Source organism: Pezoporus wallicus, unplaced genomic scaffold (genome assembly GCF_028554395.1).
Source record: "Pezoporus wallicus isolate ANWC-B61680 ecotype Strahan unplaced genomic scaffold, APGP_CSIRO_Pwel_v1 contig_4161, whole genome shotgun sequence".
NCBI classification, from domain to species: domain Eukaryota; kingdom Metazoa; phylum Chordata; class Aves; order Psittaciformes; family Psittacidae; genus Pezoporus; species Pezoporus wallicus.
In genome coordinates, this window is record NW_026639584.1 from 371,907 (window position 1) to 394,109 (window position 22,203).

General features: G+C 47.1%; 1 protein-coding gene and 1 non-coding gene across 2 annotated transcripts; both read left to right on the forward strand.

Moving 5' to 3' along the window:
* Nucleotides 1–253: 253 nt before the first annotated feature.
* On the forward strand, nt 254–21,615 carry HSPA9 (heat shock protein family A (Hsp70) member 9). Its single transcript, XM_057415086.1, has 17 exons — nt 254–354; nt 1,371–1,429; nt 2,564–2,651; nt 2,858–3,039; nt 3,531–3,655; nt 5,088–5,161; nt 5,247–5,353; nt 6,141–6,303; nt 6,958–7,050; nt 8,700–8,909; nt 11,323–11,550; nt 12,342–12,446; nt 13,488–13,605; nt 15,904–15,998; nt 18,189–18,281; nt 19,935–20,075; nt 20,898–21,615. Exons 1-17 carry the CDS (start codon nt 268–270, stop codon nt 20,955–20,957), a joined length of 2,028 nt encoding a protein of 675 aa, XP_057271069.1. The 5' UTR covers nt 254–267; the 3' UTR covers nt 20,958–21,615.
* Nucleotides 11,802–11,873, forward strand: LOC130602361 (small nucleolar RNA SNORD63). Its single transcript, XR_008972892.1, has one exon. It is a non-coding gene; the product is annotated as a small nucleolar RNA SNORD63 (small nucleolar RNA).
* Nucleotides 21,616–22,203: the final 588 nt, after the last annotated feature.

Below are 22,203 nucleotides of genomic sequence, written 5' to 3' on the forward strand. Positions count from 1 at the left end.
GGGCTGCCCGCCGGCGTGCCGGTGCGCAGCGGCGCCTCGGAGCGCTCGCGTGTCTCCCCGTCGCACCCCCCCGAGGCAGCGAGCTCTCGCACAGCCTCAGGGAGGCATCACGCAGCCGCGGCCCGGGTGCTGGTATCCGAGCGGAGCGCCGACAGCGAGCGGGCGGGTCAGGCGATCAGCGGGACAGCCCGGCCCACGTGGGTGGAGGATTCCAGAAGAGCCGCGGCCCCGCTCGCAGCCCGCCCCGGTCCCGGTCCCGCTGCCGCCATGCTCAGTGCCAGCCGCGCCGCCGCCCGCCTCCCGCTGCTCCTGCCGCGGGGCGGCCCCGCTCCCGCCGCTCCCAGCGTGGCGCAGGTGAGCGACCGGGGAGGCCTGGGGTGGGGTGTGGGGAGCAGAGGAGGCCCGGAGGGGCTGTGGGGTACAGGGGGAGCGGGCGGTGGGGACGGCGCCGCCAGCGGGCAAGTCCCGGCGCGGCGGGGACGGGGCTAGGCCTCGGTCCAGAGCCCTGCCTTGTTGGGCCGTCTCCGGTACGGTGCATGTGTTACGGAGTGAGCCCTTAATGGCGTAGCGGCGGTAGTGAGGAGGGGACGGCGGCCCGGGAGCGCGGTCTCGGGCCTGGGTCTGCTCTCGGGGAGGTTTGTAGTGAGATCGCTGAGCTCCTCACCTCATGTGTGCGGGGGCAGCGCAGGGAGAGGCCGGGAAGGACAATCCACCCGGCCCTGCCGCTCGGTGCGGCGCAGAGCAGGCCGCGGCATTGGGTACGGCGCTGCCTGGGCCCTGCAGCCTTCCCAGCCCGGGGAGCGCGGCCAGGCCGAGCAGCTCGAAGAATTAACGAAACAGCCATGTCCCGGGGCGGGCCTGGCCCTGGTAAGGTCGTTAAAAGTCCGTTCTGAAAGCAGGAGAAGGGGCGGCGCTTTCAGAGTCTGCAGGGTATTGATTTGTGTGTGCGAAATTACTGCGAAGAGAAACTTTTTTTCTTCAAAGTCTCGGCTGCGGGTTCGTCGGGATCTAGGGGATCATTTGTTGCTGACCACGCGTAAGGCTTTGGGAAGTGGGGTTAATGTTTACCTGCTGCTCTTCATTGAGAGCCGAAGGTTCAATGTTAATTCACTGAACCGTTTTTTGACTGGTAGCATGTTCCTGGGCTATTTGGTGTGAGGGAAATGGCTCCGATAATACAATGAGTAAGTGCAGTAGTTGCTCTTTTTATGGCAGTCTGAATCCCAAATTCTTCCTTGCTTTGTTCTTACAAAATAAAACATTGCAGTAGGACCGTGTTGCTTCAGAAGTTGTCAACTTTTGAAGGTCTTGGCTTGAAGATCGCTGAGTGTTTAAAACTAAGTTTTCATTGGAGCATCTTTATTTTATAGACTTTCTGGAACGGCCTCAGTCAAAATGTTCTCAGAGCAGCATCCAGCAGAAAATATGCGTAAGTATTTCCTTGCTTTTTCATGTTTGGTTGGTTGATGTTTGTGTTTGCTCTCTCTCAGATACCAGAAGTGATTGTTGGAGTCAGAGGTGGATTACAGAGCAAATCCAGCAAGATAAAACTAGATGCTATAGAGATAACTTTTTATAAGTTTTCTTTGTCTTGTTTCTCCAAGGAGAAGTTTAAGAAGTGTTTTCCCTCTTCTCACACCACCAGCAGCCACAAAATGTGGAATCTTGAGGGGATTTTTTTTTTCTATGTAATAACCAAGCAGCCAAACAGAAAAGCCTTCCATGACTCAGAAAAACAAAAAAAAACTACCCCAGACATTGATAGAGCAAACTATTTAACACTGGCATGAAACAAGAGCGATGTGTGGCCCTGTTTCACTACAGATAAAGTTCGTTTCAAACAGATTTTAGTCCCTTGTTGTACTTGTTGCAAGATAGCGTGAAAAGAGCAGCAGTTGTGTAACTTGGTCAGATGTTTTGTGGCTGGTGCTGATTCAGAACATGGAATGGGAGATCTGTTTGTGTTAGGGAAACTGCCCAGGTCTAGTTAGCACAGAGAAACGAAATCACTGCTTTAGGTTACTGGGAGCTTTAGGAACTGGAGTTAGGGACTGACTTAAGATCTTGGGGAGTGAGAAATGATATCCTGGTAATATATGTGGTTCTGCTCTGTCTTCGGTATGCTTTCTCCATCCCAGAGCGTGGGTTATTTATAAGGCAAACGTGTTATTCAGGAGTTCTTTCTGGCCTTGAAGGAGCAATAACCCTTCCTAGAAAGCAGTAGGAGGAGAAGGTTCAAATCTGCCTTGTGTAAGAACCACTCTCATTCTCCAGATTGAATCTGTTGCTCCTCAGGATCAAATAGATGGTTATCTTCGGCTCTGCCTCAGAGAACCCTGCATAGGTTGAGTAATTTGTTACCTTTGTTTAATCTTCTGTTTGTGCTAAGCAGCGATAAATAAACCAATACAATTTCTTATTAGCATTTTGACTCCAGGTGAATGTTTCCAGACAAGTTTGAACAGCAAAAGTTGTGTTTGTCCTGTCTCAGGTTAGAAGGTTTTTTGTTATGTAGTTATTTTCCTTTAGTAGTAATTTATTTTTCCAATTATTCGTTCTGCAGCTCAGAAGCAGTTAAAGGTGCTGTTATTGGAATTGATTTGGGCACAACCAACTCCTGTGTGGCAGTTATGGAAGGAAAGCAAGCGAAAGTAAGTAAAAAATGAATACCGCACACAGTCACCGTCTGGTTTGGGTTGGAAGGGACCTTAAAGCCCATCCAGTTCCACCCCCCTGTCACAGGCAGGGATGCCTTTCAATCGACCAGCACGCAGGAACATTACTAGAAGTTGAATGTCCAACTTGGTGCTCTCAGAGGCACTGTTTTTGATGGCATCCTGTCCCGTTTTTTCCATAGGTGCTGGAAAACTCTGAAGGTGCCAGGACAACCCCTTCAGTTGTTGCATTCACAGGCGATGGCGAGCGCTTGGTTGGGATGCCAGCAAAGCGGCAGGCGGTAACTAACCCCCACAACACCTTCTACGCCACCAAGCGTCTCATCGGACGGCGCTATGACGACTCTGAAGTGAAGAAGGATATGTAAGTGAAGGGGGGAGAGCAGAAGCACACAAAACACCATGGTGTATAACATGACCTGTTAGGTTTTAAAATACAAGCCACTTCTAGGTTACGTGTTTATGCCCTCATATCTCAAAGTTTCATTGCTTATATTATGAGGGCTGTGCTGTATTGTGTTACGTTAGTTGCTGATCATCTTAAGGCTTTCAGAGAAGCAGAATAAAGCTTTACTGATGCTCTGTGGGATGGTCAGCATCTACAGATGAAGACTTCTTGTTCTTGATCTCAATCAAAGCTGTATGATCACACCTAAGGCTTATGGTGAAATGATGTAGATGATTAGAAGCAGGAGTGTTACATTGGTACTTCTTTGACTCTCTGGATCTGAGGGTGCTGTTAGCAAGTTTAGCATTTGTCTAGAATTTGTACCTGTTCATCTGCTGATCCTAATGGTAGGAGGGTTGTGCTGTATCTGATACACTAATTGAGTGTGGAATTCTTCTGTTTTTCAGTAAAAATGTTCCATTTAAAATTGTCCGTGCCTCCAATGGTGATGCCTGGGTAGAGGCTCATGGGAAACTCTATTCTCCAAGCCAGATTGGTGCCTTCGTACTAATGAAGATGAAGGAAACTGCAGGTTGGTACAGCTTGGTCTTTGCCATCTGTGTGCCCAAGTATGACCTTGGTGCTGGGCCATGGCAAAGGGAAGTGGTGCAGCCATAAAGGCACTGTTTTGGAATGGGAATCATTCTGTAGCAGACCCTTTATGGGGCATATTGTGGAAGGGTGCAAGCTGCTCTAGTGGAAGGTGTCCCTGCCTGTGGCAGGGGGCTGGAACTGGATGAGTTTTAAGGTCTCTTCCAACCAAAACCATTCTATGATCTCTGCATACCTCAGTTTCTAATGTCTAGCAACACATTAGTGCTTTACTTAAAACATACTCATATCAGAATTGCATACAGATTGAGTTGATACTCAATTTCAATTGAATTGAATACACCTTCACTCAGAAGGGGGAGCTCCTTTTCCTTGTAAGCTGCAGTCCTTGTGCCTTCCTGGCTGCAGCTGATCATAGGCTGTGGCAGCCACGGGATTGAGTGGCTTTGTTCTTATTCAGACTCTAGAGATGTAGGAAGAAAGGGAGTGTTCAAGGGGCCCGATTGTCAGGCTGAATGAGTGGTTTCTTAGCCAGTGGTGGCTTCAGATCTTCACTAAGGCAAAATATCCATTGGCCTGGAGAATTTTCTTTTTTCTCCTTTCCAGTTCCTTATGTGCCTTCTGGGGAAGCTGAGTATAATAAATAAGAGGCAGTAGTTGCCCTCCACAGCCTCCTTTGGTAAATGTGCATTCAGTTGGGTCCTGGGTTCCTGCTAAAGCTCCACCCAAGAGTAAAGTGTCAGTATATGGTATGGAAACATCTAGATGTGATGAACCTGATTTACTCCAAGGATGGTGGACCTCTGCTTTAAGCAGCGGTCTGCTTCCTCTAGGTCTATTGGCCTTTGGCCTTGGTACTACATGAATTCAACTATGGAATGACCTGGCTTTGCAAGTAACACAGAGGAAGGTTTATGACCTTAAGTTAGGGTGTAATACAGATTTTTCCTGACTTGTTGTCTCAAATGCTTATAAAGTTAGTACATGTGCATTATTTGTACTGTATAAATGTTACTGAGAGCAGATTCTATAAACAGGATGAAAATGAGTAGGTTGTAAGTGCATTACGTGTTGAATACCCCAAGAAATGGGAAACAACTTCAGCCTCACATACTAAAAAGACAGGTTAAGCTCTTAGATGAGTTCTTGCTCACTAGTGGCATCCAGTCACTGATTGAATTGCAGGGGTGCTTTGCTGTTCTGTCAGAAGTCTGTGAACTGCCATTGTTATGTGGAAGGGCTTGATTCCTGCATGGCTCTCTCTGCATCTTCCCCCAAAGCAGCAGGTTCTCGGGCAGCAAGCCTATCTCGTGCTTTTAGTTCAGGAAAATGATTTCAAACTACTTCATAACAACTTGGTAGTGTTCTTATTTTATAAGAATAGCTTTCTCTTTTGTCTCTTTTTCTTCCAGAAAATTACCTGGGGCATGCAGCAAAGAACGCTGTGATCACAGTCCCTGCTTACTTCAATGATTCTCAGAGACAGGTAGTCACCAAGCTGTAAGATTTTGGGGCTTACAAATCGTGTTCAGTTTCTCTCAGTAGTCAGCACTCTCCCTCTTTTTCCTCAGGCTACAAAAGATGCTGGGCAGATCGCTGGCTTGAATGTTTTGAGGGTGATTAATGAGCCAACAGCAGCTGCACTTGCCTATGGTTTGGACAAGTCTGAAGACAAAGTGTAAGTGCCTGTTCATTACACCTACCCTATGTTTAAATAAGCATACTGTAATTTGCTTTGTAAATGCTGCCTCTGCTTTCTGTTTGTTAAAATCAGTGGTTGGAGTTCTGCCAGAGTAGACTCACAGCTGTGAGTCAGTGCTGTGTTATGTCACCTCTGTTCCATGCCAACAGTACTTGTTAAAGAAAGCGAGTTCATAACTTGCAGCTACAACTTCATTATCAAAGCAGAGTGTTAATGATCTTACCTGCTGGTAGCAGTGAGAGGTGTGGCTAAGGACAGCCTGGTGAGGGGCGGGCACCATTGGTGCTGAAGTATGGCACCAGAGCTACGCTGAGGCTTGGTGCATGGTGTCCACAGCTTGATCTTCTTCCTGACTGCATTCAGTCTCCTGTCTCTTGTCCAGGGTGGTTCTACAAGTGCAGGAAGATATTCTTTATTGCTGATGTAGATTATAGTGCTGTGAAAGCCTTGCATTTTGGAAAACATGTATATAATGGTTCTGGTGTCCCTGCTGTTGCATGGGAGCATGTCTTTTTGAAGAGGGAGGAACTGCCCTCTCTGAACTAACAGGCAGAGTTAAGCACTGTGCAGCACATCTCAGAAGACTTCCACATGCAGTGTTTGAGGAATGTGTACTCTATGTCATTTGTTTATTGCTGTCTTTAGAGAGGCTTTTAGCTTTAGTGGACAGCAAAATGAATTCTGCACACTTCATCTCCTGAGGATTGTGATTTTTCTAGCCACAGAACTTGGGAGAGTCATGTGTCTGTGTCTGTTCTTGCAGTATTGCAGTCTACGATTTGGGTGGTGGCACTTTCGATATTTCCATTTTGGAAATCCAGAAGGGAGTCTTCGAGGTGAAGTCCACCAATGGTGACACTTTCCTAGGTGGAGAAGATTTTGACCAGGCTTTGTTACAGTATATTGTTAAAGAGTTCAAGAGAGAGGTAAGGTGTCTCGTCAGAATTCAGTCTTGTGTTACGCTTTTCAAAGGCACTGAACTTCTATAGAAGAATAGGAATTTCCTTAAATTATTAGGACTTGGGTTAGTCATCTGTCAGTTGAAATTAAGAATATTAGACACCTGTTAGCCTGGCTTCCAGTTCTTACATTTGTTTTCTGGAGATGGAATATTCCTCTCTTGGAAAACACAGGCTAGCAAGACTCCTGCCTTTTTTTCCTCTACTGTAGCAGGACCAACTTGTACATACACTGATTGCTTCTGTTAATAAAAATTTGTGGTCCAATTGAAGGTGTCAGCACAGATGCATACGGTACAGGGTTGGCTGTCAGAAACTGCAGTGTAATTCCAACTCCTTTTCTAATTCGGTCATCCCTTTATATTTCGTGTTGGAACAGCTTTTCCAAGCTTTCATCTGTAGCCTCCTGTATAATTGCCTCTAAAGCAGAAGGCCAGTTTGTGAAATGCTAAATGCATTTGCCAGAAGTGAGAGAGATCAGCAGAAGTGCATATATCTGGCTGTATTTCTGTAGACATCTTTACAGGCAAGAGTTGTAGGAAGGTGAACTGCAGTGAAGAAAAGCTCTCCATGACTCCTGTGCAAAAGCTGAGAGTCTCTTGACCTGTATTTCTCACTCAGATGGGTGTTGACCTGACTAAAGACAACATGGCCCTTCAGAGGGTGAGGGAAGCATCGGAGAAAGCCAAGTGTGAGCTTTCATCATCTGTGCAGGTAGGTGGCTGGGTTCAAAGCAGTCCAGTGAAATATTTTGATACACTAAGTTTTGCATTATTTTTGTTTATGAGCCTCTATGAAATTGCTGCTTTTTCTTGTGGTGGCATAGCAAAGTTCTGTGTAACCAAATGGCATCACTTTAACTAAGCCCTTTAGCAGGGTAGACTGTTTAGGAGCAGTTAATCGTTGGAAGCTAAGGATGTTGGTGGGTTCTGCCTTTCTTCTGGCACCACATTTTCCAGTCTTACAGGGAACATGGCCTTGTTCCCAACTTGGGTATTTCAGAGGTATGAGCATCAGGGAATTCAGCTGTAGCTAGTACTGCTGCGTTACTGGAAGCACTTGCAGATTTGTGAAAGCAGTTCCGAAGCCTTGGAGCTACTCATTCCAGTGAAAAAGTTAATGTTTTTAATAGGAAATAATTTCTATAAAGAATCTTTACTTATTTGCCTATAGAGAGACAATGGGCAATACATACCCCCTCTTTTTTTTCCATCTGCTTTGTATATAAATGCAGTCAAGCATGTCCTCTATTCACTACTGAATCAGAAGCTGGAGAAGCAGCAAGTTGGGGGTATAATAGTCTTGCCTAAGAGAAATTAAGGTCAATTATATAGTAATTGAAATGGGGACTCTGCCAGTTTCTAGATTCTGAATAAACATTTTTTATTCTTTTTTATGGTGGTCTTTCTGTTGGCCAGTGGGGAGCTCATAGCAAGGAGTTTAGACCAGTCACAATGGATGCATAGTTCTGCCAGAGACATAGCAGGCTCTGTTTTACTAGCTCAAAGAGTTGGCAAATGCAGTCTGTTCATACCAGGAAAAACTGAATTCCTTAACTGTTTCGCAGGGGAGGGAAAAACAACTTGGTTTTGGCCCTATTTCCCCTAATATTTTTGACCATGATCTATAAAGTGAATGCACACCTCTGGTCAGTAACATGGGTTTAGTTCTTGTTGAATAGGCTTTATCTCTAGAGTTTAAACCATAGCTGTTTTTAATAGCTTTGATTTGTATCATCTTTTGATGTCAGCATGACTCAGCATTTGAACAAGATGGTTTTGATATAAGAATTGCTTTAAAAATCCGGCATGTGAATTTGTAAGATGATTCACAAACAACCATGAAAAGTGGATTCTGATACTGGTGAACTGTGCAGTAAATGGCAGTGGGCTGGCTGTTGAACATGAGCTACTTGTGTTTAGAAAACAGTCATGAGTTATTTCTTTCAAGTAGCTTACCTCATGAAATGTTAAAGTCATTTGGCAAAATCTTCTGGAACTCGGATGATGGGCTTTCTTCTGTGTTGTGCTGAAGGAAAAGCGTTGAGGTTGTCACTTCCAGTGTTTTACCTCTTGCCTCCTGGCTATGATAGAAATAAAAGATCTTTAAATAACACGTATCAAAATTGGAACTTAATAGTTATAACCATGAGGTGTGCAACAAAATCATTTTCCTGTCTCTTGTCTGAAACATCAAACACAGGCGCATTCCTGCTGCCACTTAAAGACTGAGCTCTAGGGTGAACAGGCACCTATATGCTTCAGTACAGACAGAACTGAATCTGTAACTTGATCTAAAACCTGTATGTAGCTGCCTTGTTTTCCATTCCTGGCTTTCACTTCCTCTCTGTTTCTGTGCTGCAGACTGACATCAACTTGCCATACCTTACTATGGATGCCTCTGGACCAAAGCACTTGAACATGAAGCTGAGTCGCTCGCAGTTTGAGGGCATTGTAGCTGATCTGATCAAGAGGACGGTAGCGCCATGCCAGAAAGCCATGCAGGATGCTGAAGTCAGCAAGAGTGACATCGGTGAAGTCATCCTCGTCGGTGGCATGACCAGAATGCCAAAGGTATGAGATAAGTTCCTGTTAGAGGCAAAGCTGGCACAGCTACACAGTGCTTCCTGTTGGAGCGATCTGTAACAGAGAAGTTGGGAGTCTAACTTCAGAGCTCCGGCAGCTGAAGGCCCCCAGGAGCAGAGCGGATGTGCTAAGTAGTCACATGAAAGCAGTGGCAAGGGCCTCTCTCATCCTGTTTAACTAGTTCAGCTTGGATCCTGGGCCTGAGTTGCACTTTGCAAAGACAACTGGGAAGTACCAGGAGTTGAAAATTCAGCTTGGCTTTCTGATGCGGACTGAACATGGGCAGCACTGCTCAGATACACAAGGTGTTTTCTCTTGTTATGGACTTCAGTGTGTGATAAAGGTACACTTCAGTGACAATAACCTATCAGCAAACTTTCAATGGATTTCTTCCTCTATGTAGAGCACTTAAAATTACCAGTGAAGAAACTGAGCAAAATGGCTTTGTTACGTGCTGGTTGCACATACTCAGCTGCCTCTTTGAGGCTGGGTCTTGACAAGCATATTTAACTGGCTGTTCTAAACTGTTGTGACCTAACACATAGCTCTTGTATTCTGTGGCATTAAGCACCAACAGGTAACCTAGAAGCCTGTTTTGCAGATGTGCACCATCTTGCAGATCAGGTGCTGTCTGCTGGTGAGTTACTGTTCTTGTTCATAGCAGTGCAGACTGCTGCTTAGCTCTCCTGGAGTCGAAGCTGTACCTGTGTGTACACTGCTCCCTTCAAGGGTACAGCTCGTCCTTTACTGCAGAGATCATCAAAATCTCATCCCATAGGGATTTGTCAGGCTTGGGCTGCTGCTGTAACGATTTGTGGTTTGCGGGTCCTTTTCTAGGATAATAGGTGTGTACATGGTCCTGCTTGGGGTTGATTTGGGGTTTGGTGGTGGGGTTTTTAACTCGCTGTGTTAAATGAGCCCTGTGGCTGGAGGTGATATTAGCGTGTGCAGAAGGTCACCCAGGGAGGGGAACCAAGATAAAGAGAGGCTGCTGCTCTGGCCAATGCTCAGGTGGAGTTACTGTGCTATACTTTCTTGAAGTCCCTCCTGTTCCAGCTGGATAAGGGAAAAATGGCATAGTTAGCTGCATATAAAGTGCTGAAAAGCACTTTTGGAAGTGGGGAAGCCCTTTCTGAAACATGATGTATTCTTCGGGAATGGAAGAGAGTACTTAAATATTGACTTTATTTTTGTATTATTATTATTTTTACTTTTTTACCCATTATTTTTAAGCCCTTGCATCTGTGGCTTTGAGCTTACATCAGGCTTTCCTGAGTGCCTGTAGTTAACAGCTCTGCCTCCAAAGCAGTGCTCATGTGTTGTACAGTTTTCTCTTGTGTACGCTCTGGTCGCTTCCCCCTGCTAGGAGGGAGTGTGCCTTCTTTGGAGCACTCACGTGGCCACTGCTCCAGGAAAAGTACAGTGGGTGGTTAGAAGTAATGTTTCTTTTGTACTGTAAAATGTGCCTCTAGAGGGAAAGATTTGCACTTAATTATGTGCTGATACAGAAAGTGTCGTCCTCTGTAATGAACACTCAGCAGATGCTTCTTGGCTTAAGTGCAGAGGAGTTGGACTTCTGCTTACAGCAGTTTTCCAGGCTCACCTGTGCCACGTGTGCCTCACAAGTGTACTTGGAGAGAAGGGAAGCTGCAAGGGTGAACCAAGTCCCACACCTTCCTCTTGCAAGGCAGATGAGCGGTCTACGGAGCTGTGCTCTCGTGCAGACACCTTACTGACTGCATTCCCTTCTAGACACTTCAGCAGTGCTTCTGTTGCAATCATGGGCACATCCAGCTGAAAGGGCAGTGCTAGTAACCCAGCTCAGGCTGATGCAGCAAATTTCCTTCTGGTGAAAAACAGTCCATCAAGTAAGAAGTTTGAAAACACTGTACTTCATACCTTTTCAGTAATTTTTTTCCCTCCCCTTTATTACACAGAAACAAGATGAACCATCCTTCTGCTCTGTGTGTGCTTTACCTTCCCTGTGCTCTGCCTCCACAGCTGTCCTGTCCTTGACAGCTCTGTTCTGCCCAGCATTGGCTTGTACATGTTCTTAGGGAGCAGTCCTTGACTCCTGCTTCATAAGCATGGAGCAATCCCTTCTTGGCTAGGAAAGGACTGATGCAGGTGAACTTGCAGCTGGCAAACTTGATTGCAAGGATGTCCCCAGAGAAGGGGTTGTCTAGACTGAAGTGAGTGCATTTAACAGCGTGCGTGGAAGATGGGGAATTAGGGAGCAGTTCCAAGCCTGAAGCTTAAGTGTTTTCGTCGTGCCGCAGGGTTATGTGGCAGCAGAAGCGTAAAGATACAAACCTTTAGCCAAGGTGGCATGTTCATGTGAGCACAGCACTGGGTGGTAATGATTCATTCTTCATCTGCATTGTGCTTCCTCTCCATTCAGGTGCAGCAGACTGTACAGGATCTGTTTGGCCGTGCTCCTAGCAAAGCTGTTAACCCTGATGAAGCTGTTGCTATTGGTGCAGCTATTCAAGGTGGTGTGTTAGCTGGTGATGTTACTGATGTGCTACTGCTGGATGTAACTCCCCTCTCCTTGGGGATTGAGACACTGGGAGGTGTCTTCACAAAGCTCATCAACAGGAATACTACCATACCAACAAAGAAGAGCCAGGTACACATTTCCTCCAGATGGGTGGGTCTTTTGTGGTGGTCTCAAACACCCAGTGAAGGCTACCCACAACATCCCAGTAGATGGTCTTGTCTCCTCCTCATCTGGCAAGGAAAAACAGCACAGAAATTAAACTTTGTGTCAGCCACTGAGTGCCTCTGATGATTAGTGTGCTCAAGAGGGGAGGTGGGTCAAGTTAATGTGTAGCAACACACCTCGGGATGTTTGTGGCTTGGTCAGGGTTGCAGTCTTGTGTGCCGTGATGTTAACAGTCAACACATCATTCTGAAGAAGAATTGTGTGGAGACCTTCTGTAGCTGAGCACCACGCTCCTTTGAGACCACCTTTCTTGGCCTGCATGCCTTGAAGGATTTACTTTTTCCCCTGTGTTGTACAGCCCTAGTAGACTTGGGTGTGATCCTTTGCCTTGTCTGGCTCTGCTAGTGTGTGTTCTTACTGATAACCTTGGTTCTGTCAGGGGTGTGGGGCTGGGGCAGGAGCCCTGCTGGGTCAGGAGGAAACGTGGCTGGCTGCCACTGGAGCCTGCCGCTGGTGTGGCGTGGCCAGTGCCTGTGCACTCAAGTGCATGTAGGACAAAATGCCAGTGAGCTTGGCTGTTCAAGTCTTGATGCCTCAGTGTTTTGTCAGAGGAACAGGGGAACAGCAAGGATGTAATGATTCTTTTCTCTCCCAAGTAGCTTCTCGTCGTTCCTTGTTTAGTCAGTTTGTAACTGCATCAGTGCACATGTTGCAATTTACTAACTATCCAGTAACTTTCTGTTCCTTTTCCATAGGTGTTTTCCACAGCTGCTGATGGGCAAACACAAGTGGAGATTAAAGTATGCCAGGGAGAGCGAGAGATGGCTAGTGACAACAAACTTCTTGGCCAGTTCACATTGGTACGTTGGCTCCTCAGTCTTCATGACCTTAGACTTGACTTTCAGAACCTTCTCCATTACAGCTGACCCCTGAAGGCAGTGTTGAGGCAGAATCATCTTACAGAAGACACTTGACCCTATTTGTAGTAAAAAAGCTGTCTCTGGGGCAGCCTGTCAACAGCAGGAGAGCAGCCAGCATTTAAGATGGAGCTCAGAAGTTTTAAGTAGTGTTATATGGCACAGGAGCTACTGCAGCATTAGGGTCTGGTCAGCTAAAAGGACTCTCTTTGCTTCTGGGCACAGAGAGCTCTGTAGTAGCAGGCCTGTGCAGCACACAACCTGAATGCTGGCCTTCTCCTCTGGTGTTGCAAAGACAAAACTTGGAGCAGGCTCTGTGATACCTGCAGTCCCCAGGATAGCCCATTTCTAGCCTGGTACTGTGGCTGCCTGTCTCCTTAGGCAGAGTTGTTTTGGTCAGTGTTGGCAAAGTTTGGCACCATTATAACTGTTTGTCCAAACTTTCTGTTGCTAGGAAGGGCCTTGCCTTTTCTTCTGCACTCTTGAAGGAAGCTGCACTGCCTGTCACTCCCTTAATATGGTTGCCTCAGAGGTAGTCAGTGAAGTCTGTTTATGTCCATATCTGAGGAAGTAGAGCATCCTGCTGTGTCCATGGAAGAGGGGCTTGTTCAGCAATAAAGCAGAACCTGTTTCACATTGAAACCAAACCTGGGGCTACCTCTCGTGGTTTCTGTGTACTAGTCCTAGGTTGAAATCTGTATTCTGTTAAATCAGTCAAGATACTACAATCACCACATGATGCCAACAGGTATGTAGAGGATTTGGCTCTGAGGGTTAGTTAATAGTTGATTTGAGGAACCAGGTCTAGTGGGAGGTGTCCTTGTCCGTGGCAGGTGATTGGAGCTGGATGAGCTTTAAGGTCCCTTCCAACCCAAACCAGTCTGGGATTCAGCTGACACATCACCAACATGCCCAGCCTCGGAGACTCGTACCTTGAGCTCATGTTCATGTGTGAGCTAATGACAAAGTACTTCTCGTTCTCAGGTTGGGATTCCTCCAGCACCACGTGGAGTGCCCCAGATTGAGGTTACTTTTGACATCGATGCTAACGGTATCGTTCATGTGTCAGCCAAGGATAAAGGCACCGGCCGCGAGCAGCAGAGTAAGTGCTCTGGGATGCTGCCTAGGGAGGAAGAGGAAGGGTGTAGAGCAGTGATGGTGCCATAGCATGCTGAGCACTGAGGGGAGCACTGGGTGACTCCAAAGGTAGTGGGAGTGCTCACTTGATGGGCATCCCACAGGCCAGGGGTGGGAACTGTGCGGCATGTTACTTGATTGAGGCTAAGGATGGCACAGGCAATCTGTTGCCAGCACAGCATAGATGTGGTTGAAGTCATCTTAGCCTTAGTGCTTCCTCTGGAAAGGGGAGCAAAAGGTTAACTGTAAAACAAAGTAGGGAAGGGAAGAAGTGACAGCTGACCTGTAACTTCCTTTCAAGGAAGTAAAGTGTCTGTAAACGCATAGTGCTCTGTTAGCCTGCTGACGGAGAATGCCACTGATGGATGCTCTCTCCTTGTGCATTAGGCAGAATGTGCATCTGCTTTTACTATGGAAGTCCTCACTGGCAGGGTTTTGCCACAGTCCCAACTCATTTTGCACTCTGTGACAGTCCTTTCTTGGCCTTGCTGTCTGCTGTGATGGCTGTAGCAATGTTTCAGCAGAGTGCAGCTGTTCCCTGGGGTTCCCTGTATGGATCAGCTGTGCCTCAGTCCCCAGAGGTGTTTGTGGAGCAGGGCTCCTGCTGCCTTACAGGGTGCCCTGTGTCACTGGGAGCTCAGTGCAATGACGTTCTGCCCTACATTATCCTGAAGAGACAGAAATCGAGGTTTGGGAATCCAGCACCTTGTACAAATTATTCTTGAGCTGTGCTCCTGGGCATGCTGCTCCTTTGGGAATGCCCTCTGCTATCACATTGAGAGACTGCTGTCTGTGGCTGCCTGCAGAGAGAGATCAAATTGGGAAGATCTCGGTTGAATTCAAGGCATGGCACATACAGATGAGCCTATCGGCCCTGTGCCAAGACCCTGTTTTGTTTCTAATTACCCCATCACAGAGGACTTGAAATCCAGGTATTCTGAAGCAGCAGGTGTTCTGCCTAACCATGTTGTTCATTTTCAGCCATTTAGGCTGGCAACATCTCTAAATGACAGGGGGCTTGGGGACTTGAAGCTGTTACTATACTTTGCTCTACAGTGCAGTGAAACAGTAGACCCAGTGTTCTGGGGTAGTAGACGAAACTGTTGACGTTTTCTGGAGCTCTGTTGTGGGCTCAGAACATTTGTTGGAACCATTTCTAGATTCTGCTGATACAAAATAGATCTCTTGTGCCTCAAACTGGGAAGCCTCTATATGGCCTGTCAGTTGCTTCTTGGAGGCAGCCCCTTGAGCAATCAAATGCATGCTCCATGCAAGAAAACTATTGTTAATTGTATTGGCAACTTGAAGGTATGTGCTGCTCTTCAAGCATCCTGCCTGGTTTCTGGCAGAAATCTGTTACCAAACCCACACTGCTTGTTACTTTGATTTCCTTGTACGTTTTTGATGGGTGGCAGCCTTCTAGCTCTGAATAAACATCTCCTGATATTAGGCAACCAGGATTTTTTAGCTGCCTCCCTGTATGCAGACGTGGTCCTAATTATAAAGCTGAGCTGCTCATCCCACGTCTGCGCCCAAAGAAGACATGTGCGTATGTCTTTATTCAGGGTTATGTACCATTGACAAATACTATGTAGAAAACTTATAATGAGGAGCTTGAAACATCCTTTTTTGGACTTTCTGGTATCCTGGATGTTGGTCCTTTCCTTTGCAGTGAAATTATGCTTTGCTGCAGAAATTAGCTTAAATCTTGACTATGTTTTTTGCCACTATTGGAGGAGGAAAAAAAGGGGGGAGGATCTTAAGAGCCTGCCCATAGACTCACACTATGCTCACTTAAGGGCAGTGGGGGGAGCTGGGTGGGGAGTGTTGTCTTGTCCTGCTACTAGCCTGGGCTGCTTTCCAACAGTGAAAGGGGCCTCTGTCCCCTGGTAAAACAATTCCTTCTGTTTGGGTTTTGCTGTCGGTTGGGGTTTTGTGGGTTTAACCTGCTAGAGTGTCCCCTTGGTTGGGGGGGTGGTAGTGCACATGAGCTTTCCAGGAGGACTGAAGAATTGTCAAAGTGACTTGCAGCCCAGTGGGCTGGAAGTGTCTGGCAGAGCTGGGGAGTTCATAGATCTAAGATGTCAGCCTTTTATCTTGCCAGCAGCATCACTGCCTCTTCAGAGGTTGTCTTTGTACCTCCCAGGAGGTCTTCACAGGTGCAGAGTCCTTGAGCAAAACCGCTGCCATTGAGAGGGTTTGGGAAATAACTTTCTTTCCTCAAAGATGAGAGGACATTATTAATGCTTCTTCTCTAATGCAGTTGTTATCCAGTCTTCTGGCGGCCTTAGCAAAGATGAAATTGAGAACATGGTGAAGAATGCAGAGAAATACGCAGAGGAAGACAGGCGAAGGAAGGTAATGTGATCGTTCTGGTACCCTTCAGCTAGTGGGTGCCTGCTGGTTATTGCTGTTCTGTGCCATTAACTGTGCCAGCCTTTGAAGGAGCTGCAGGCTCTGCTCTGGATAGTCTTGAGCTGTTTGCTTGTGCTGTTACCTGAATATCTGCTTCCTTATATTCAGTTTATGCTCCAGAGATGCGATATGGTGTGTGCAGGGGCACATGGATCTTGGTTTGGGTTGGGAAACTTGCCCTGTTTGACTAGCACTTTAACTCCTCCCTGAAGAATTCCTGGGATGTGGAGGCAGCAGTAAGCAGGCTCACCTGCCTATTAGTCATAGGAAAGAGCTTTGCAGTTCTAGTTATGCTTTTTGTCATCAGTGCTCTTCACTGTCCACCTGCCTGTTATCTTGGCTGTTGATTTGAAGCTAGCCTGCTGCAGCTGGGTTCTCATAGCGACGTTCCCTTTAAGTGGAGGCAGTATGGGGACATTTAACCTACTTTCTCTGAGGGAGTTGACTTTAAAGCTTAATTTATACAACCTGCCAAGCAAAGCTGCACCTCAGCCTCTTTGTAAGTGGGAAGTTGCTTTACTTAGTGCTCAAAGTCTCACTGTGGCATCTCGACTGCTGTATTCATCTGAGCACAGGAGTTGCCCTCAGTGCAGGCGGAGTGATCAAGAGGGGTTTGAAAGCCTCACTGACTTGGTCAAGAAAAGACTGACACTTGCCATGATTGAGTGACTGAACCTGTGATATTCAAGGTTGGAACTAATTGGTTTAATGAGGGTAGTGCTAATGAATTAAGCTCCTAAATACAGAGGTAAGCAGACACAACACGGGCCTGCTCTGGGATATGGCACCAGTGTATGTATAATGTTTGCTAAAACTGGCACACAGGATTGATCCCCTTTGTGTTCTCCTGATTGGTGGAAACCTGCCTGAGGTGTTCAGGCAGTGCTGTAAATCCCACCTGCAGTGCTGAAGGGATCACAAGAGGACTGAAGGGGAGAGCGCATGTTCACTTGAAGCAGCATCTTCTTGCTTCAGAACCCCTACAGCCACAAAGCACTGGCTTAGTAGCAGTTGTAGGTTAGATGGAGAATCTTTGAAGACCTTGGCCTGAAAGTGCTGCTGTTCAAATAACTGTATCATTGCCATGAAGTGGAGGTGCTGGCCTTGTGTTTGAGGAGGCTGCACTGAGAACTTTTCTGTTGCCTTTGATTTTTGTATCTTAAATTGCTGAGTAAGTTTTTCCCCGTTGTTGCTCTGAAGTGGGGCTCATCCTTGCCCAGTGATATATGAAAGGAGGACATCAGGTTACTTTCTTAACTAATTTCTCTTTACTTGATGTACATAACTGATTGTCAGAACTCTGTCGTTACACCTTTCTGATCACATTCTTGCTGCCATGGAAAACCATGGATTGGCATCCTGCTGTGAACTTTGTCATCCCACAAAGAGGGAAGGTAGAATGTAGAAACAAAATCACTTTCCATCAGATTACCACTGGAAGTGGTTCCTCTCCTGAGAATGGAATCACCCCCTTGCCCAGGCAGGCTGTGTTCTTTCAGATGCGTGTCCCAGAGGGCCTGTTGCTGGTGAAACAGTTCCTGTTGTTGCAGGGCCTGAATTACGCCTCAGCAAGACTGCTGCTCCCTTGTACTTACAGCCTACCTTATCCCCTGTGGGTTGTCTTTGCAACAGTAACATCAGGAACTGGTATTTGTTACCTAGCACGGTGGGGTTTTTTCACTGTTGAGATGCTACAAGCACTTTTAATAAGACAATATGAATAAAACAATCCAGTTTTAGCTGTCTCTAGTGCCCTCCTTGCAGAAGCAGCTTATTTACCAACAGCTTTGTGCTTTCCTGAGGAGCAGAGCAGAGAGAGCTGTGCTGGCTCTGCAGTTGCTGGCTTTCTCAGCATACCAGCAGCCATGCTGCATTAGTTGCTTCTCCTTCCAGAGGAGTGAGTTTGAGTGTGAAAGCATGAGGACTGGCTTGCACAGACTGCCTGGACTTTCTGGTGCCCGAATGCATCCAGATCCGCTTTGCTTGCATTTCTCCTTGCCATTAAGAAGGATCCTGGGTGGGAACTAGAATGGAGGTTTAGCAGTTTGGGGAAAGAAGTATCAGCTGTCACGTGTACACAGCCTGTGTTGCCAGTGATGTGTGCAGCAGACCCTTATGAGCTCTCTTACCCAGGAACGTGTGGAAGCTGTGAACATGGCTGAAGGCATCATCCACGACACAGAGTCTAAGATGGAGGAGTTCAAGGATCAGCTGCCAGCAGATGAGGTAGGTAGCTTCTGTAATGGTAAAGGAGGTATGATTCCTCACTAAGGCTTTGCTCAAACTTCCACTTAACTCGCAGCTGGCTCTGACTGGCAGGACCAGCTCTGTGCATATTTTCATGCCATGGAAGGACAGCACAAAGCAAAGTCATTGACTTCTGCTTTCTGCACTTGTTGGGTGGGGTGAACGTGGCTGACGGGAGGGTGTAAGGACATGCTTGGTGTCGGTAATAGCAAATACCCTATTTCAAAGTGCGAGTTCAGTGTTGCTGAAGATCTGAGAGCCTGGGAAGCTGTTACTGAAAGATTTCCGCATGGATTATGTCCTTGGCTCGGCCTTGTGGTGGTTTGATAAGAGCTGTGCTGTAGCCTGTGCAAGAGGAGAGTTTCTCCCAAAAGGTGGAGTTGATGAACAGTGCTTACCCAGGTGTTAGCAGAGGGGCAAAGGCAAAGGGGCTCTGTGGTCCCAGTGGTACATACACAGCACCCAAGAGCTCAGAGGTGATGAAAATCCACTTACTTAAATCCAGTTTTTCTTCAATTGGAGTGAAGTGGGTATTTAGTATCAAGAGGGCACTTTTCACACCACTGACAATTGAATGTCTGCATTAAGAATTTCAAAAGCCAGGTTTAAAACAAGAGTGCACAATCTGCAAGTTAACAACTCTCAGAAGCAGCATGAAAGGGCTCCGAGGGGCTCTGTGGGGCATTTGAGGGAGCAGGATTATAGTTTATTGGTAAGTACCCTCTGACCATTTTAAATGCTGTTTTTCAGCCCAGCTTCTCTCTCTAGGGTGGGTATTGGCTGACTGGGGTTATGATACCTGGTGTTTTCTCTCACAGGAGCACAGTTTAAGTCTCTGTTCCCTGCAGGGATATTCTAGGGGTGAATACAAAGGCAAAGCTGGTAGCAGTGCTTGGAAGATGCCCTGTGCCGTCTGGGTGGAGATGTGGCCTGACACAGAAGGCGTTGATCGCATTCGCCTTCCTGTGGGTCTGTGTAAGAGCTCTGCCCACGGTTTGACTGCGAGCCGCTGAGCAAGCGCAGCTGCAGAGCTGTCCCCCAGTAACCTGCCTTCTCCAGCCTGCCCTCGCCCCGTGCCAGCCTGGCAGAGAACTGCCAGACCACGGGGAGGCTTTGGCAGATGGCTGCAGGGGCTGGGAGGAGAGCGTATTGCTTTGGTTTGTCTCTCTCTGCTCCTTCTCCCATGTGCAACAAAGGGATTAAACAGGGTGGCAAACAGCCTTATGCATTGGCTTTCTGACAGTGCCTTAAGTATAGCTGAAAACCAGCTTGCTTTTCCCTTTAGCCTGGCTCCTGGGCTGACTGACTCAGTGCTGAGGTGTGCCAGGGAGAGCAGCTCTCCTCCTTGGCGGGCTGTTCTCTCTCTGCGGGGCTCTCTGTCCTTGGCACCTCTGCTGAGACGGCAAACAAGAGGACCGATTAATGCCAACTGTGGCACATTTAGTGATGTGGACTGGTGCCCATTGGGAGCTGAGCACAGTCCTGGTCCCTGCAGACCGTATGGCTCAGTTTGAAACTGAATTTCATGCTTCTAGCAAACAAAAACGGTAGTCTTCTTGTGGCCGATACGTGTGTGAAACAGCAGTGAACAAAGTGCAGGATTTCATCATGGGTTTTGTGTCTTACTTGCAGTGCAACAAATTAAAGGAAGAAATTGCTAAAATGAGGGAACTTCTGGCTCGTAAAGATAGTGAAACGGGAGAAAACATCAGGCAGGCAGCAACCAGCCTGCAGCAGGCTTCCCTGAAACTCTTTGAAATGGCATACAAGAAGGTAGGTTCATGGTGACTTCTGTCTTGCAGCCCTCATGGGGAGGGGTGGGTTGGGACACCGGTTAAGGTCAGTTAAAGCTGCACTTGGTGGTAGCACTGAGTCTTAGTGCAGTTCCCTCTGGGTGACACTTCCTGCAGGGGCAGCTGTGGGAGGTCAGGTAGGGTTGAAGGCCTTGAAGTCTTGGCCATCCTGCTGTGGGTCGCCTGCCTCCCAGGCAGTGTGTGATGTTACTGTGCACTGTTACACAGAGAAGTGATGGAAGCTCCCAGTAAGAGCATCAAGAGCCCAGACAGGGCTTTCCCCTAAGTGTGCAGAATGCCTAAGGAAGTAAAGTAATGTCTGGGCTTACTTTAAGGATGGCTGTAGAACAGGTTTCCTGTTCAGTCTGCCCATATTACTGTAGTAAGCAGGGTTTCATTCCCAATCTCCATCCCCATGACAGGCCCCCAGTTTGAGCCCTGGTGCCCAGGGGAGCCTCCCAGGGTGGCAGCAGCACACTCGCCCTGGGTGGGGTGACCTTGGTGGTGCTAAGCTGTCTTTGCTGTTGAAAGCTGCTTTTCTGATGTCAAACTGAAGATGTTCAGTGCTGCAACGTAAGCTCGTTACATCCACTGGGAACGCGTCAATAACAGGGAGATGATGTCCTTTGTTGTAGTAAGTCATGCAGAGATGAAGGTTGTTTCCATTCGCCAGTGGACAGTCACCCTTTTCACTGCAGGAAGGGTTTCTTCTGTCTAGAACTGACCCAAGCAGCTATGTAGAGGGGGGGAAAAGTCTAGGAGAAGCATTTTGTTGTTAACTAACAAACCAACTCTTTCACAGATGGCCTCTGAACGAGAGGGTTCTGGAAGTCCAGGGGATCAGAAGGAAGAGAAGCAATAAGAAGTCTCTGTCTTGCCTTGACTAGGGTATGAAGAGGAGGTTGATTTTTCTTGATGCTTGGGAGAGAAGGGACCTTCCTGAGCAGCAGTGGGCAGAATTCAGACTTACTGTGTTTTTGCAGTATTCTATATATAAAATTCTTTAATGTATAAACTTAGTGATGTGTCTGCTAGGTAAATTGTCACTTGATGAAAATTAATTCATGCCAGGCAAAGTTAGGTCTCAACCGAGGCACATGGGGACTCGCTGATCATATATTTCTGATACTTGCCACAATGGTGTACTAAATCTGATCTCCAAGTCTGGAAACCATGTCATGAAATCGAAAGGTGGAGATGGAAGTCCTGCTGGAACTGGGAGGAGAGGAACACCAGCATGGGAGCTGCTTGTGGATGTGAGTACTTGTGAGCAGGTGCTGAGGCCTGTGAGCAGCAGTGCCGAGGCTGGTTCCATTGCTAGAGAACATTCAGAGCTGCAGCTAGCCTAGTGCCCTTCTTCAGAGGGAGAGGGGTTACTTCAAACTCAGCTGTAGCATCATTTCTTATGAAAGAGGCTATGTGGAAGTTAATACCTTGCTTGTCTGAGCCTTCTGCTCCATCCTGTGTCTGTTCTCTGCGTATGGTAAAACAATTTCCTTGATAATAAAACTGTTACTGGATCCATTCTGGATTTTTTTAAAATAAAGGCAGAAAAGTGTCCAACATGGAGTTCTTGGTATCCTGGCCTTCGGTGGGGAGCATGAGCATGGTGACCCCCTGAATGCTTCTGGGGGAAGCAGGCAGCCAGCTGCAGTGGCAGCAGCTTTTTGCTTTGTTCATCTGCAAAAAGAAGGTATCTGGTGACAGGTTAGTGTCTGTCCCTTCACTGAGTGCCACCACTGTGCTCCTACAGCTGCATGAAGCCCTGTGCTGATGGGGTGTAGCTGTGGGACTTCATCATCAGGCACTTTGTGCTCGGACTCAACCTTCTGGCACAGATTTGAGCAGCCGTTGCGCCACTGCTGCTTGTAGTTGCAAACACTGCAAACCTTTGCAACCTTCTTGCCATTATACTACTTCTGTTTCTCCTTTTTCCCCCCTTCTGCTACTCTGTGTGTGTAATTGACTGCAACGTTTACAGCTGCTTTGTCCTCACAGCTTAGATATTCAGGAGGGAGGAAGGATTCTTCTTTCTGGCACTCTAGCCAGTTTCCTTAATAAGAGAAACTACTGGGGAAGGCTCCATATCCTAGTTCTGCAAACCCTTT

What these genes read in the sequence shown, in the direction of transcription:
- HSPA9 (XM_057415086.1), top strand. Translation starts at nt 268, where the DNA reads ATGCTCAGTGCCAGCCGCGCCGCCGCCCGCCTCCCGCTGCTCCTGCCG. An exon ending in GACAAGTCTGAAGACAAAGT is followed by an intron (nt 5,354 to 6,140) that starts GTAAGTGCCTGT and finishes CTGTTCTTGCAG; the next exon opens with TATTGCAGTCTACGATTTGG. An exon ending in TTAAAGAGTTCAAGAGAGAG is followed by an intron (nt 6,304 to 6,957) that starts GTAAGGTGTCTC and finishes TTTCTCACTCAG; the next exon opens with ATGGGTGTTGACCTGACTAA.